The following is a 16,167-nucleotide window of genomic DNA, read 5'->3' on the forward strand; positions in this document are numbered from 1 at the left end:
TTCAGTTTATAAAATGTCATGTCTTTTATAGTAGCCAGAGAGAATCAGTTTAATGGTATAAACCAGTTCTATTTTCTGTGAAGTTGCTGAGATCTCCTCAACATTTGCCGTAATCCTGGAAAACTCTTAGAGATTCCCTTTGCCCTCTCAGAAGTTGTTCAAGAATGCACGTGTCCATCCCCAGGTGGATGGCAGCTATAGGAAGTTAGAGAAGGGAGACCAGGAAAACAGAATCTCACATGTGAGACAAATTGACAAGATTTGAAATGCATATTTTAGAAAGGAGGAAAATAGAAGATAAAAGAACATAGAACAGTACAAGATTTAGAGATCAGGAAATTCCTCCTTTGTTTTATATGCAAATATAAGGAGATATAACTTGCAGAAAACTCAAAACCAATTAACTAGTATCTTTTTCACAGCAAGTGTGACAGTGTAGCTCATTCCTGTAGGATGTCACTTGAGGCCAAGTAGTGAGTGTGGTCTGAGAAATAATAGGAAGTCAAAAGTATCTCATGCAATTATTAATAATCCATGCAGGAAGATATATTAAATCTTCTTGTTCAGAGTTCAGGTTAAGTTCTGAAGTTTAAAGATCACAATAGGACTTTTATGGGGGGGGTTACTGTCCCCTGGGCTACTGCTGATCTGTGCGTTTGGGAGACAGTTCTCCATCCCATCCATCAGCAGAGTTATGGTACTAGAGTACGTGGTTGCCAGGCAAATCCAGTGTGGTGCTGACCTAGTTGCAGTGAATCACTGAGTATTTGCCTTTAACAGAGAAGTTATGGCTTAGCCTGGTAGGGCACGTGCATATGTGCACGTTTTGTACAAGCTATTGCATTTGCTTATGGTCTGTGTGTCTGCATCTGATTACCCTCAGTTGCCTTACAGCATCTTTTATTTTGAAAGCTTAAGAACAAACCCAAATTCTACTTTTACTGGTTTTAAGGATGTGTTCATCTGAAATAACTGCAGTCTGAGAGAGAGACACACACACACAAAATGTTCCACAAATGTCCCACAATGTGGGAGCTAATACAACGGCAAGTCCTATGAAGTTTTTAGGCTCTTCAAAATTTTGCCCCCTCCCCTCCTGGAGGTGTTTCTGTTCAGCACACTGGTGATTCCTAATGACAACAGAGTTTTCAATTTACTGTAAATGAAAAGTAGCTCAGCTTACTGGAATCTGAGTCAGCCAAGGCAAGTTAAGGCAAATAAAAGAGTACCTCTGCCTCACCAGTGTGTCCTGCCACGGAAAGCTGCTGTGTCTGTGGTCTTTCCAGACTTTCTCACATTGAAGACATTTCTGTTTCTGTTCTCTCCTGCCCTTGCAGCAGTGCGTATGCGCAGGGGGGGTGTGTGTGTGTGTGTACCTCCTTCCTGCACTGCTGCCGCAGCCCCTGGGGATTCACAGGGCAAAACCTGCTGCTGCGGTGCTGAGTCCCGCAAAGAGCCTTTGCCGAGTGCAGCGAGCTAGGCTGTGCCGGGCTGGGCTCAGCCATCTCATGCGCCTCCTGCTCTGCTTAGTGGCAAAAGGATCAAGTGTCATTCGCTTGGCATTTTCTTGGTGGTGGTTCAGGGTGTGTGAGAGCTGTGAGGCAGCAGTGGAAGATAGGTGGAGGGAGCAGGCAGAGAAAATGGATGACTTTCCTGGGAGCAGGCAAGCACGTTGCCTGTCTGGGAAGCGGGCAGAGCTTGTTTTGAGCTGCATTGTCTCTTGTGGGAATTGGTTGAGGCCTAAGCCCAGCCCTGGCAGCAGCAGCTGTACTTTCTGTTCGGAGTTGCTGAGAATGTCTCCCAACTAAGATGTCATCCCAGGATGTCGGCAATTAACACTGTGGCAATGCTGGCTGTTTTCTGTTCAGCCAGGCTTCCCTGTAGGCCATTCAGATTTCCCTGGCAGCACTGTCAAACAATCCCTGTTGGTCCCCAGCTCTATGCTGATTCTCAGTGCTTTGCTTCTGTTTTAGCAGATATCTCAAAAGAGAATAAAGCTGATTTGAATTTCCTGAGTTGTGGTTGCTGCTCTGTGGGTCACGCTGCAGTGCTCTGGCGTGTTTAGAAAGGGATCAATGACTTATAAGAGCCTCAGAGCATCCCTCCCACATGCTGTGAGGAAAATGGGACAGAAACATCCTTTCTTTGAGGAAGGAAAAAACTGAACCTCCTTTGCCCTGGGCTCCTCCAACCTCCTGCTCAGGCTGCCCTTTCAAGGGAGGAAGAACAACAGCCCCTCAGCCCAGGCACATCTTTGCTGGCTAAAGATGGGGTGAAGCTGTGCATTGTCCCAGCAGAAAGTCTGCACTGGTTAGATTTTTGTTGGGTTTTTCCCCCCCCCTTCAGCATCAATACTTGCAAATGTTATAAAACAGGCATGTAAATTAGGCTGCCTTAGGCCAGCTCGTTTCCATCAGCCCCCCTTGATCTCCAAGGGAGTCAACAGAGCAGCACTTCTTCCCCTGAGGAAGTGCTTTGCAAACCAGCTGAGATGCAGATGATGAGTCCCTCTCCCCCTCCCCAAGGCTCTGTGCACTGTCCAGAGGCCCTGACTGTGCCTGTGAGCAGGGGCCCTGGCTGCACGGATGGAGAAGCACATCCCGCCAGACCCTCTGCCCTCTGGACTCTTATCCCAGCTCAAGGGCAAGTTTGGTGGCTCTCCCATGCCAGTGAAAAATAACTCTGCTGACGGGCTATGCCTCCCCATGCCAGCTTATTTGGGTCCTCACAGAGCGCCACGGAGGGCTCCCAAAGGAGACACGTGCTAAATCTCTCTTAGAGCATTGTTTGCATATGTAGGATCGGATGTATTTTTATTTCTTTTTCCACAACTCCTATTTCTGGGTGAAACAACTAATTTTATGTTTAGGATATAACAAAAGAAAATCCCAGCAGATTTATTATTGCTCAGATTTTCCCATTACGTTTTCATAGAAGCCAGTTTCCCCTGATGACAAAGGTCCCAACGAGGAGCAGCCTTTCAGGGAGAGAGGCAAAAGGAAGGCAGTCTCTTGAATGCTTAAATCCAAGTCAGGACTGCTCTGGTCCTGCCCCCAGCCACAAGCTCTCTGCTGTTGGGACAAACAGCCAGTTTAGGGAGGTGATCCAGCTGAAAAAAAAAATAAAAGGAGTTGGCTCGAGGGAAGGGGTAGGAGCACATGGAAGAGGGTGGAACTACAACCACTGCAAATTACATCAACTTAAACTGCTGTGCAACCACACCCTGAGTGCTTGTGCTTATCTTTGAGCTGCCCAAATCCTCTCTTGAATGGTCACAAGAACGGGCAATACTCTTTCTAGGGCAGAGCATGCACAGCTGGGCAAGGAGAGGAATGTATGTGGGGTTTAGCTTAGAAAATGCTGCTTAGGGAACGGATTTTGCACAGCACTGGATGCTCCCACTGTCTCTTGACTCCAGTGGCAAGGTCAAACTGGAGGGTAGTAATAATGAGCAGAGAGAGGTGCTCCTGTTGTTCGTAACACAGCTCTGCTCTTCCCTCAAATCTTCAAAGTTTCTTTTCCCGCAAGCGGTGGGACTTACCACCTATTTTGACGTGACCCAGATGTATGCATGAGACGGAGATCTTGCTGGTGCCACTGAGCGGTACCAGAAGTGACACCCCTTCAGAAGAGGGGAAAACGAGCCTGGTTGCTTAGGTGCCAGCAGGAAGAGCAGCCCTTCCTTGGTGTGCTTAGCCCTGAGTCTGTTCGGCTCAACATCACCCCCTTGTGGGACATAGGTGAAAATTCAGACTACTGCCAGTTCCCCGGGCGGGTAGGTGTCCTGTGGGAGTTTTGGCTGTAGCAGGGCAGTCTTTTTGGTGACACGTGCACGTGTCCTTGAGAAAATGCATGGTGTCTGAGAGCATCCAGCTACTTGTGGTTGATGTGTAACACCTTCTGAGACCCAAACGGTGGTTACATGCTTGGAAAGTCCAACTTGCAAGGGACGGAGTTTGTGTATTTTGCTGATAAAGCTATGCAAAATCTTTGACATTGTGAACAGGCTTGTGTCTCCTTGCATATTTGGCCTTCACTGAACACCCCAGCACACTGAAAAGCAGCGGCTGGCTGGCCAGTTTGCAAATTATGAACTCTGGTGAATGAGTCTCTCTGTGAGCTGTTTTCATTGTGGGACTCCTTGGTAAGCTTGCAAAGAGAACTTAAGTTTAGTTATTCAGAGAGTTTTTTATCATTGACGTAGAATAGGTAGACTGCCAAGCTGTGCTTCTTGCAAGAGTGTATAATGTAGTGTCATAAATACTTAGAATTGATGTAAATTGGAGCTAACGCTGAAAGAACCCTTCATACCCTAGACCATTCACTTCTACCTTTCTCATTCCCTGCTTTGTGCCTGACAGGGCCATGTAGTGAAGCAGCAGGGAAGGGGCAGGCGTTTGGACTGACCTGCTATGGAAAGGGTTGGTTCCAGTTCGTACCAGCTCCCTGATTTGGCTCAGTGTGCAGTCACTCTTAGCTGATACATCGAAGCCCAGGGGCCAGAGAGCGGAAACTGGCTGCAAGGGGAGGATATGCAGGAACTGCCAAAGGTTGGGTTGAGCCATGGGTTCCAGCTCAGGTTCAAGCTACGCCCAAAAAAGTCTTGGGTTTTTGGATCTTTTCAAGCAGGAAAGAGTCGATAAAGGTATTGAGACAGATGGCTCAAACCTGAGTGGAGTGAGTGCCAAATGTGCCTGGGATGATCTCAGCCGACCCCCAGAGGATGATGAAGACAGCAGGAGCATTTGCATTGGGACCCAGCCACGGCGGCTCTCTGGAAAAGGTATGAGGTCTTGGGCCGAGTCACTGTCATGGCCTTTTGGCTTGTTTTCTGATGGGTCTGGGCAGCAGGCTGAGTCATGCAGCATCCTGGGGTTCATAACAAATGCCACATTTACTGGAAGGCTCACTATGTCTCAGGGGAGTGAAATGAATTTTGGTGTGGCCTCCTTGAGGAAAGCAGAAGAGAAGAAAAGAGATCTTCCTTCTTGTTTTGTCTAAACGCTTCTTCCAGTTTTTAGGCTATTTCTAATCTAAATCTGCAAAGTTAAACGGAGCACTGGGTGAAAGTAGGACTGTGAACACCTGCAAGATGAAGCAACTGCATTTTCCCAGGCTGTGTTTCCTTACTAACATTGTCACTTCTTGGGTGGCAAGTTGGACTGACACTGCATGTTGCTGTAGCTGAATTCAAGTGATTCTTGCAGGTACAGAACTTTGGAAAAAAGAAATTAAATATGGTGGAGTTCTACTTTGCAGTGAGATGCCATCTCACGGTACAGATGTCACAGCCATTACATATGCTTGAAATTATGTGTGTTACCTTTCAAATGGGTGAAGCAATGTAAAATTTGAGGGCTTGAGATTTTCTGGACTTCACGATGGTTACCACAGGAACGGTGTCTTTCTTGGTTTTGAGTCCATGGTAAAAAAATACTTAAATGCATATACAGTTCCTTCTGGCATCTGTGCAAATGTTTTGACCTGTGCTGTATCTAAAAAGGCTATTTTCCCTAAGCTCTGCAAATGAAAAGACCAAGACAGGTATACACGGTGATATTTGCATATCCTTCAAAAGATTTTGAAATCATTTGGGTATATTTTTCTCTACCTGATTCCCACATTTCTCAAAAAACGATGAGGAAACTTGTAAGAAAGGTAGGAAAGCATCCTATTAAAGTATTTGGCTGTTAGACTTTAGAGAAAAATGAAAAAATAAAAAGACTGCATCTGAACTGCATAATTTGCAGTTTATTTTCAAATGTGAGCTTGAGGCTAGAGTTTGCCCTGCATAAAATCCCTTTCTTTTATGCATCTTGTTGTAAATTAATCAATAGATTTGCAAAAACTGGGAACCTCCTTGCACTCATTCCGTAAAAGAACAAATTCCTGTTATGCCTAATGGGAAAAGTGATTTCCAGCAGAAAGGCTGGAAGTGTCAGGAGGTTCTGTGAGAGCTGCAGAAAGAGCAAACACCTCATTTATGAAAGGACACAAAACTACTCAGAATTTCCTCATTGGGAGGGCTTGGTACCAAATGTTCCAGCTCTCCTTGTCTGACATAACATCACAACCCAAACCAAGAGAATTCAAGCTAACTTTATAAAGTGAAATAACTCTATAAAGATGCAGGAAGAGCTGTTAAGAAGTCACCTTTAGCATCTCTTCATTGATTTCTGAAGGGTTTACATGAAACGCACCACAAAAACAGAAAGAAAAAAAAAAGTTTGACATCTTCTTGTGTCTGTGATGTTTCTGGGGACTCTAAATCATGTTTAAAAAAATTCTCTTTGCAGATACGGAGCAAATCAGGGAGACTTTGCGGAGAGGGCTTGAGATTAACAGCAAACCTGTTCTACCTCCAATAAATGCACAAAGACAGAACGGGTTGAACCATGACCGAGCACCGTAAGTTTCACCCTGCACACTCAGACGGTGGACAGAGGGAGGCTGCAGAGCTCAGCATGGAAAGCAAAGTTAAAGCTTGGTGGGAAAAAACTTGGCATGGGGAAAGGAAGGCTAGCAGCAAATACTTGCAAGGCACAAGGACAGAGGGAGAAGAGTTGTTCAGGTTGGGTTGATGGGCTAGTACTCAGGAGGGCAGATTTTTAGAAGGGTTTTGGACTAACCTTGCTAACACAGAGTGGCTCTGACTGTGTTCTGTAGAACCCACTGTTCATGGTGTACAGTTTTTTAAATCAGACTGGTCTGAGCCCTGTAAAATGTACTGCAGTGAACAGTGCTAGGGTACCCAAAGAGCTAGGTGGCATAGAGGCGTTTGCCAATATTTTTTCTCTGAGCAATTTGTTTTCAAGCTCATAATTACAAACCTTTTGGTTAAAATGTTGATTTTTTAAAAAATTATTTTTTAAAGTGACTTTTTCAGTGAATCTGTAGGAAATTACCTGTAGTTTCAAGCCATCTGTATTATCTGCACTTCTATCTTTTCGGGTTTCTCCCCATCCCTTCTTAGGCTTATTTCAGTTGCTAGTCATATGTCTTCCCATCATTTTAATGTTTTCATCTAAATGATAATATGCATCTTTGCTGCGCACTTTCCTCTTCGTGTTTTCTTTGGTTTCCTTGTCTCCAATGAACATTTTTGCTTTCTTGTTCCCAGAGTAAAGACAATAATGACATCAGTTCTTTCCTGTAGCACCAGACAGGGACAGCATCCTGCTCTGTTTTAATTCCTGTTTCTTTCTTGTTTCAAGCATTTCATGAGAAAAATATTCCTCATATTTGGTTAGCACCCTCATGTCCTTTCTTGTTCCGTTTAGTGTGTGACTTCTGATTAACCTTATATATGAACATTTCTGAGTTGCCTAATCCTTAGGGGAAAGTATTAATTGCTGATGCTGTATACTTATAAGTAAGATGAAGTATTGGTGCATATTTAAAAAAAATCTTAAGTGGCTTTATTATTGCTTTAGGAATAATCTTGCTTTTGCTATATAGTAATTATAAACAGCCAGATTCTGACCTGACTCAGATTTTGAGTAGTACTTCCCTGGCTGAAGGTTGGTCCCATTAGCCCCACTAAAAAAATAAAACTATACCATCTGATCTGCACAAATCATATCCAGCCGTGGAAGGCTCAAAAGGATTGAGCGGGATTTTTCACAGATATTGGGCTCCTGCATGAATCTGCATGCCCAGTAAAAGCTCTGAGTTCACAGTGTTTAGGGATGACCAGAAACATTTCGGGTGTGCATCAGTTCAGGGAGGCAGCTGATGGGTAAGCCTTAATGCTGGGAGGCAGTTGTTGCTTAGATAAGAAAGGTTTATGTTATTCAGGGTAAGATAAACAGAGATACGCTCAAGACAGAGCGGTGAAAGGTTAGCAGAGGTCTAAGATGAAGCACACAAATATTTACCTGGGTTTTTAACTGTTCTGAGACATAGAGGAAGGCAGGTCAAATTCAGAGCATCATATCCATAACAGTGCTCTTTGTTGCAAATCTCTTACCTGTAGCAGCTGCCCACCCACCCACGCTTCATGAAGCCTGAGCAGTAGAAATTCACAGTATTTGCCTCCTGGAAGATCAATACGTTTCTCAGGTCCATGGTTACCACTGTGGCAACTGATAGCTAGCCTGTGTCTCCATAATAGCAGTTCAGTTAAGGAGAGCAAGCTGTGTATCTTGCCAGCATTACTCTGGTGATAATTAGTATCAGAGGGACAGAGGAGATCCCCTCAACTTAAAACAGCAGTGTGTCGTAATACTTTCTTCATCCATCTTACTGACTACTTTGAGAGGAGTTTGGAAAAGGTCTTTTTCTACTTGTGCAGTGGCATCTGTTCTCCAGTTCATGTAGCAGATACAGCAGGACTTGTTCAATGCATTGATCATACTGAGAGGGGTGGTTCGTGCTGGAAAGCAGTGTTTACTCGCAGCCTCTAACTAACTGGTACTTAAATCAAACCTGATGATTACCCTTACTGAGGTTAAAACTTATCAGTCAACATATTTTCCAGCCCAGTGTGGTATAGACGAAGCAGAAGAGGAAGATCTTCCTAGGTCTCAGCCTTTCTTAATACCCTGTCTCAGCATGTCTTAGGCATTTCAGCAAAGTTGCTCAATGTGCTATTAAGTACGTGAGCATGATCTGGAGACTCGTGTCTGCAGCTGCTGTGGAGGGATGTAACTTAGGCGTTCAGCTTTTGCGCGTAGTAATATATCTACATCCATATTCCCTACTGTAATTGCAGTGGCAAAGGCTGAGACATAAAAGGCACAAAACCTAGTACAGATACAGTCACTTCATCAGATTACAAGCAGCTGAGATGGACAGCTCTGCATATGGATACAGTTCTTCTGGTGCAATCCTTGCTTGGGCCTGGTAGGGTTGGGACTCAGTTCTGTCCTTCACTGTAAATCTTGTGTAATTGAAGGCAGGTCATTTAGTTATTGAGCTTCAGTTCTGAATCTGTAAAATGGGACTAATAACAATGTCATCTTCTTGAGGCACTACAAGGATAAATACATTAATGATTACGAGGTGCTGGCTGATGGGAAGCAGGCTTGTGTGTAATCATATCCTGCACTGTACACACCAGACCATAAAACATCAAACCTGTGGTTTGTTGCAAGGGTCCTGTGAATAACTGGTGCATTCTTAGGAACTTGACAGAAACACTCTGTTGGGGCATGGCAGATTGTTCCAAAACTACTTTCCATAGGGAGCACTGCAGAACCCCAGGCTGTCAAATTTGCACCCAGCTGACATTAGGATGTTGAAGTCTGACACAGGCTCTAATGGCTTTGTGCAGGAGAGGAATGTGCTGTTTATTTACCATTGATTTGCAGCCACTGACTGCTTTCCTAGTAGCTTTCTTCCCTTTCTTTTATGCTAACCCTACCACCCACACACAATAATCTATCAGGGTTTAAAGCAGACAACCTGTTCTGCATTCAGAATCACAAGATAGTATCAGAAACACTCAAACTTTTGAATATTTATTTGTATGAAATGTGTAGAATCTAGATTCCATACAGATTTCCCTGTCTTTTTGTAGTTACAGTTTTCAGCACTTACACAAAAGCCTCACATTGTTTGGTTGCAGATAGGGCTTGATTCAGTGTTGTGGCTCCAGCAAAGCACATACTTACATGTTAAGCATGCATATTACCAGTTGTTCACTGTCCCAGAGTCCTAAAAAAAAATTCCTTTGAGAAAAAGCTGGTTTCTGTCAAAACCCTCTGGGCAGCTGTAGTACTTTGACTCATTAGTGTTATTACTGTAGACTGTGTAGCCCTTTTTCTCCTAAGAATATGAATAAAAGCACTCTTAATGCTTAAAACTGCAGTGGACATCTGTTTCTCAAAATGACTGTTAGCTCAGTTCATAAGCAGCCATTAAATCAGTTCATATGCATTAAACAAAAGAACATGTAAATTAATCTTTGGAAACATGACTAATCATTTTGACCATAGGTAATATAATACTCTCAATTACTGCTTGGAAAAATGAGGCGTGTATGAATACAAATGTACTTTACAGTGGCACGTTATTTATTTCTTAGAACCCATCAGCTTAGTAGGTGCTGCTCAGACAGACCGAAGGGCAAGGCTCCCAGTCTCCTGAACTGTGCAGATTCACTCTTGTTGTATATGATGAGCTGTTTATGTATATGATGAGCAACATTTAGATGTCAGACTAAACACTGCTGCTAAGACCCCAGTGGGCTGGAAGCTCCAGATGTCAAAGTTCAGTGACACTTGTGGAGTCTTGCTACATTCGCTATTTAATTTCTTAATCTAATAAGTTCTGGGGCCAAGTCTTTGGCTGTCCTTGGGAATTAGCTCAGTGCTCTCCTGTGAGGTGGATGAGTAGTATCTCCACTTTACAGATGAGGACAGAGGGGTTAATTTGCCACAGTTGCAGCAAGAGCCAGGGTTGGGATAGGGGAGTTCTTGACCTTTTCCACCCCTCAAGGGTCCCTTTGATCACGCAGCATTGCTGAAAGTTATGTTTTTCTGCCCCTTGGCTGATTCAGACCATTCTACTGCTCCTGTGAGCTGAGATACGGAGTAGAAACCCAGAGCTAGCACACTGCATTACTGCACCCGTTGAGACTAAAATTATTGGTAATTGCTACATTTCATTGTGCCAGGATTCAAGTAATGCCCACACGCATCCCCAGTGTCTCAAGTTGAGGCTTGAGTGGTAGAAAAGGTCTCCCAAGGCTGTGTTACTTTGACATGGCTTTTCCAGCATGTCTGTGCTGTTTATTGCTCTCTCCCTTTTCAAGAAGGGTAAAGTGGTGTGGTTCAACATGCCTGATTCCCGTATTTCTGACTAGGATCTCCCCAGTAACTGTGCATGTGCTGGTGCCATCGTGCATGGTCGTTTGCCCAGGGACCCACAACAGATGCCCCAGAGACTTCAAATCCTATCTGCATTCAATTTCCAGGCAGACAGGTTGAGTCTAGGGAAACCTGAACATATGGTAGCTCTGTGCCCATGTGCTAATTCCATCCAGCCCTGAACAGTTTCCAGCTGTGCAGGGAAATGAAGGCAGGTTCCTGGCAAATGGAGCAGGGAACAACCCTCCGGCAGGTGGGGCTGGCAGGACTGGCCTGACTGTGACCTTGTGCTGCACTGCACCCTGAACATCTCAGGTTGTTGCCCTTCCCTTGTGGGAAGAGGGAGGAGTTGTGTCACCAAGTCCTCCTAGGATAACCCCGGGCTGTCACACGGTGTGCCTGGTTTGGAGCGCATGACTAACAGTGGCACCACTTCCAGGACTGGAGTCCACTGCCCATGTAGTTCCTCTGACTTGGTAAATAGGGCAAGCTGATTTCTGCTTTCAGTGAGTAGCTTTGGGTTAATGCACATTAACAAGCTCCATCTGAGCAGCATTTCTGAGGAAGTTCTGACGGTAATAGCAAGATGTAGGATTTGCTTTGAGGCGAGTCCGCACTTTGCTTCTCCCAGTTCCGCTGGGTTTTGATTGCTGCTTTACTTGGGCGGAGGGGAGCTGTTGTCTGTAGCTGGTTTCCTGTCTTCAATTCTTGGAGGCAAACTTTTACATAAAGGGGAGCATTTCAGCATTCTCTGAAACTGTCTAGTTCTGGCTCGACTTTCTGTTTCTGCAACCACTAAGCAGTAAGTTTCCAATCCAGTCCTGCTTATTTAGGCATGCTCTCTCATCGAGACGCCATTCAGTGGTGTCTTGCTTGAGTAAGGAATGCTGGTTGGGGGGGAGGCAGTATACTTCAGGGAGCGCCTCTCAGCATGAGGCTGAGTGCTGGGTGACGAGCCTGTGAACTAGAAAAGTAAATGTCTGGAAAACCAGTGTCAGTAGAAGTGCAGAGCGGTCACCATGCTAATAATTTGCACTTCTGCATAGCTTTCCCCATCTAAGAATCCAAAAGTGCTTTGCAAACATTGACTTAATCCTTGCAACACCCCTACATGGAAAAATGTCTCAGTTTTACAGACGGGGAACCTGAAATATAAGCGAGTTGTTTGACTTTGCTCATGTGTCTGCAGGGTGCCAGTAGCACAGCCTAAGTCTCTCAATCCCAGTTCAGCAGCAGGTCTGGAACAGTCTGGCCCCTGCAAGCACTGACAGTAGTTATTATGCAGCTTTCCAAGAGGTATGTGAGTGGCAAGAAGATTTTTGCTTCTGGCATTGTCCTTGGAGCCCTTCTGTGCTGGGAAATGGGCACAGAACATCTTCACCGTCCAGTTTAACCAGGTTGATGAGCACTCAGGCTAGCCTTGTCGCAGTGGGACCACAGCAGGAACTGTGTAACTGTGTCCTCCTCATTTCTGCACTTGCCTCTGTCTGTCTGTGACGTGTGCCATAACTCTGTGTGCCAAGACGCTTAGGGCTCTTTCCCACAACTGCTGGTTTGCCCTTCAGGGGAAACTGTGGGAAAGACGCTGGAAGATTGCCGGCATTTAAGTGATCTTTGACCATATCTTCATTAGGGAGTTGGGGAGGTTTGGAATAGCCACAGTTGGGAAGGGAAGAAAGGAGGAGGGGAAAAAAGTGCTCTGACCTTTCTCTCCCGGCTCTGTCAGCTTTTACTAATTGTTTGCATTTGCTCACTCACGGTGCTGGGTTTGGTACTGAGGAAGCAAGGAGCAGTGACTGTAACTCAGGTTAATGATGCAGTGGGCACCCAGTCCTACAAAGAGCCCCTGCCTTGGCCAGCTTCCAACAGTGTCTCCTTTGTGATTTTGGTACCTGGGAGGGTAACTTGGAAATACAGCAAAATTATGCTCCATGTCAGCAACAAAGCTTGGAAGGGAACAGAGACCTCCTTCCGTGACAGGTCCATGCAATCTCAAGCACTCTGATCATAAAGCACAATGCAAATGCAAGAATAAATAAACCTTTCTTAATCTGATCAACCTGGATATTCTCGAATCCTGTAAAATAACTGCCAGCGCTTGCTTGAGAAGATATTGCTATAAACATGACTTATAAGGAGGCTACATCCAAACTTTGTGCAACCCATTGATTGCATTGGCCATTTTCCAGGTTCCCCACGGGCTGCTGCTAATTGGCATAAAATTAAGCATGTTGCAGCTACCCTCATCTTTAATACAGAGAGGGCCCCCAGGAGGCTACAGGTTCCAGCGTGCAGCTGCTCACCTTGAGAAGGAGCATAGCACGCTGGGATGTGTAGTCTCCTTGGGCCCTTTCTCCCTATTGACAGAAGTCTGGGGAAGCTGCAGGCCACATTGGATACCTTTGCAATAGTTTGACCATCCCTCTCTCTCCAAAATAAAATAAAAAAATAAAAATATAAAAATTTCAAATACAGCTTTGGTTAAGTCCATGGACTGTTAATCAGCATTAATAAGATTTAACAATATTTAAAAAAAAAAAAAAACAAAAAAACCCCCAACAAACAGAATTTCCTCCTTCTCTTCTCCACCCAGAAGCAGACTACTGGTAGAAACCGAAGCTGGAAAAAATAGTTGAAAGTCAGCTAAAGTCACCTTGGTAACTGCAGCAATACACTTGCCCAGAACAGGAGACATCAAACCCAACTACAAACAGCTTTAAAGAAACAAAAAGAATGTAATCATCTAAAGAATTAATCTGACAACTGCCCACGTTTACACCTCCCACAAGCTCCCAATCAGAGGGAAATGCGCTTTAATCTCCTCCAACTCCCCTCCAGTTTCACAAAACACGAGATGTGCAGTCCTTAAACTGGGGCATTTCCGGCATGCTGCTTCCATTTAAATCTACTGCCTTTCCTAATGCAGCAGCCCTGGATTTTGCAGACTTGTTTTTTCTGGACACTGAGAAATATGAAATTTTTTGTGTGGGTTGGATGAAGTATTAAATATGGAATAGACAAAGTTTGCAACATTTTACATGCTAGCTAGATCTTAGTCATAACAAGTAAAACTCCACTGGCTTATGCTGCTGATTTATTTGGTGATGGGGTGGAAGAAGCAAAGGCTTATGGGTAACTGACAGTTGTAAAACCAGGGATGGTAAGTGTTAGAAAGCAAGCATTTTCTACATTTTCTTCTGAGGCTGAAAACTACAAGCTGTGGATCACAATGTGTGTTATGACATGAACTTTTTATTAATAACAACCTAGAAGTCCTGCTGACCCTTCATCGGGGCCATCACTCTTGAGAAGGGTCAGCTCCTGGATTTCCATTCCCAAAGAGAGAATTTTAATGGGTCTTGCCGAGTCCGTGTGTCATGCTTCCAACTTGAGACCTGCTATGATTCTGTGTTCTAGAGTCTGAAAGTGATGGCACTGTGGCCTCTTGATGTGTTACATGCAGTCCACAACACACAACTCTTGTTCAGAAAGGTATAGCTTAGATTGAAGTTTATTTGGTTTCTGCTGTTGGAGTGTTGCCCTTAAGTTTAAATAGCTGAAATTGTGTGAGCTCCGCAAAAGTAAAACAAGAAACACTGAGACTGTGACTATTTTGGAAAAGTTTTGTGGAAAGGATTAATACTTCCATGTCATTCAAAGTATTAACTACCATTTTGCTTCACTCCTTCACCTTTTTGACAGAAGGGCTGGTTACTTATTAACGTGAAGACATAATTATTGACAGCCTTAAAGTCATGACAGTTCCGTTTGATAGTTACACATTAGTCAACATCTTCTCTTGAGCGTGTAATGACAAACAGCATTTGCTGTTTTTAATAAGACTTAGAAAGCTTTGCCCCTTGTCTCCAGAATATTGTCGTCATTCCTATTATTGCATTAACAACCGGAGGCTGTTTCCCCTCTGGACTTCAACTCCATTGTGCTAGCAGCTCTACTGGCTAGCGTGGTGGAAATCTAAAAACCCACCTTCAGCTCGGGGCGGGGGGAGGGGATTTGGAGCCCAGGGGTGTAGGGAACTGTCCTGTGGCTGTCTGTCCTTCCAAATCATGATCCTACAGCAGCAGTTGCCTGGGAGGCTGTGTTATGGGACATGCCCAGCACACTTTAGGCAGTCCAGGTGAGAAGGGTAGTCTCTTGTCTGTAGCAGTAATGTTGCTGTAAAACTCCTGATCTGCCTCAGGGTGCATAAACTCTGGAACTGCATTTAAGAGTGCAAGCTTATGGCCTGTTTGAAAATCATGCGTTGCTAATGGCTGACCCTTTTGGTAGGGATTGATAAATGAATGATTGGAAGCTGTAGACCACAGGCTGACTTTCCCACAGCTCACTGTGTATATAAGATCTGATAAGGAAGTTGAGGCAAAGCTTAGCTTAAGGTCAACTGATCATTAATCAACTGTAACTGCACTTCTCAGGTAATCAGCCTGCAAAATGCTGGCCCACTCCACTCTTTGAAGACCCCACCTACAAAGTGCTGTAAAATGTTTGCTGAAGTAGATTAAGCATACCTTTAAATGCCACCTATAGACTACAAAGCATGTTGTGCCTTTGCTTCAGGGTTAACCTGCTAGACTGACACTCTGCTGACTGTCAGGCCATCAGCCCACCCCGAGCACAAGCTGTATCCTGACCTGCTGTGTCCTTGCTGGGTCCATTATTGCTTTTGTGCACTGCTAAGGCGGAACATGGGATGCATTTTACAGTTTTTGCCGTGCAGAGAGCTGAGCTGCTCCGATTTTTTTTCCTGCATGTCTCTGACATGGCCGTGCAGAGTATTTGGAGAAAGGCACTGTGAGACACCAGAGTTTATCTTGTATCCTCATTTTAGAGTGGGCAGCTCAGCAGCCTGGCTGAAAGGCTCACCTGGGACTCGGTGACCTGGCAGAAGCAATGCCACACTGCACTGTATTACTCTGTGTATGGTGGATGGGAGTAATTTTGGGAGAGCACCCAAATGTAAGATCACATAGATGTGTGATCTAAGTCAGCTCACGAGGGTCAAGCTGTTTCTTTACAATCATTTCCAGATGTACATTAGAGGTGGTTCCACTTGGGTGGAGGAAGGATCCAGGCTTGTTTTAACAGTGTTCCCAAATGGAGCCACAGGCCAATAACCTTGTTTGGCTTTTGGTCTGTCTGGCACAATGGAACATTGTAATGTGGCATCTTTCAGTTCCCTCCTGCTTTCCCTGTTCCCCTCCTCTGGTGATTCTGCACTATAGAAACTCTTATCAAAGTCTTACCTCTGTTAAGTTCACATGAACACCAGGTGACAAAAATATAAATCATGTATCAGACACATCACATCAGTTCATGTCATCTGCAAAAATCATAA

At 44.6% G+C, this 16,167-nt stretch overlaps 1 protein-coding gene and 1 long non-coding RNA gene across 5 annotated transcripts in view; one reads left to right on the plus strand and one right to left on the minus strand.

Annotated features, from left to right (window-relative positions):
• On the minus strand, positions 1-4,620 carry LOC308070094. The gene is made up of 2 exons (XR_013930623.1): positions 1,230-4,620; positions 1-195 (listed from the first exon to the last, which is right to left on the minus strand). It is a non-coding gene; the product is annotated as an uncharacterized lncRNA (long non-coding RNA).
• The window catches only part of SUFU (SUFU negative regulator of hedgehog signaling), a 95,547-nt gene that overhangs the window by 59,727 nt on the left and 19,653 nt on the right, over positions 1-16,167 (plus strand). For 3 of the 4 annotated variants that reach the window (XM_080403472.1, XM_080403474.1, XM_080403475.1), the window contains 2 exons: positions 4,627-4,783; positions 6,297-6,408. In XM_080403472.1, the coding sequence (XP_080259598.1) occupies positions 4,627-4,783; positions 6,297-6,408 (269 nt within the window). The remainder of the gene's footprint in view (positions 1-4,626; positions 4,784-6,296; positions 6,409-16,167) is intronic. The other variant, XM_080403473.1, reaches the window with a different exon arrangement.

Source organism: Falco punctatus (genome assembly GCF_963210335.1).
Source record: "Falco punctatus genome assembly, chromosome: 9".
Classification (NCBI taxonomy): domain Eukaryota; kingdom Metazoa; phylum Chordata; class Aves; order Falconiformes; family Falconidae; genus Falco; species Falco punctatus.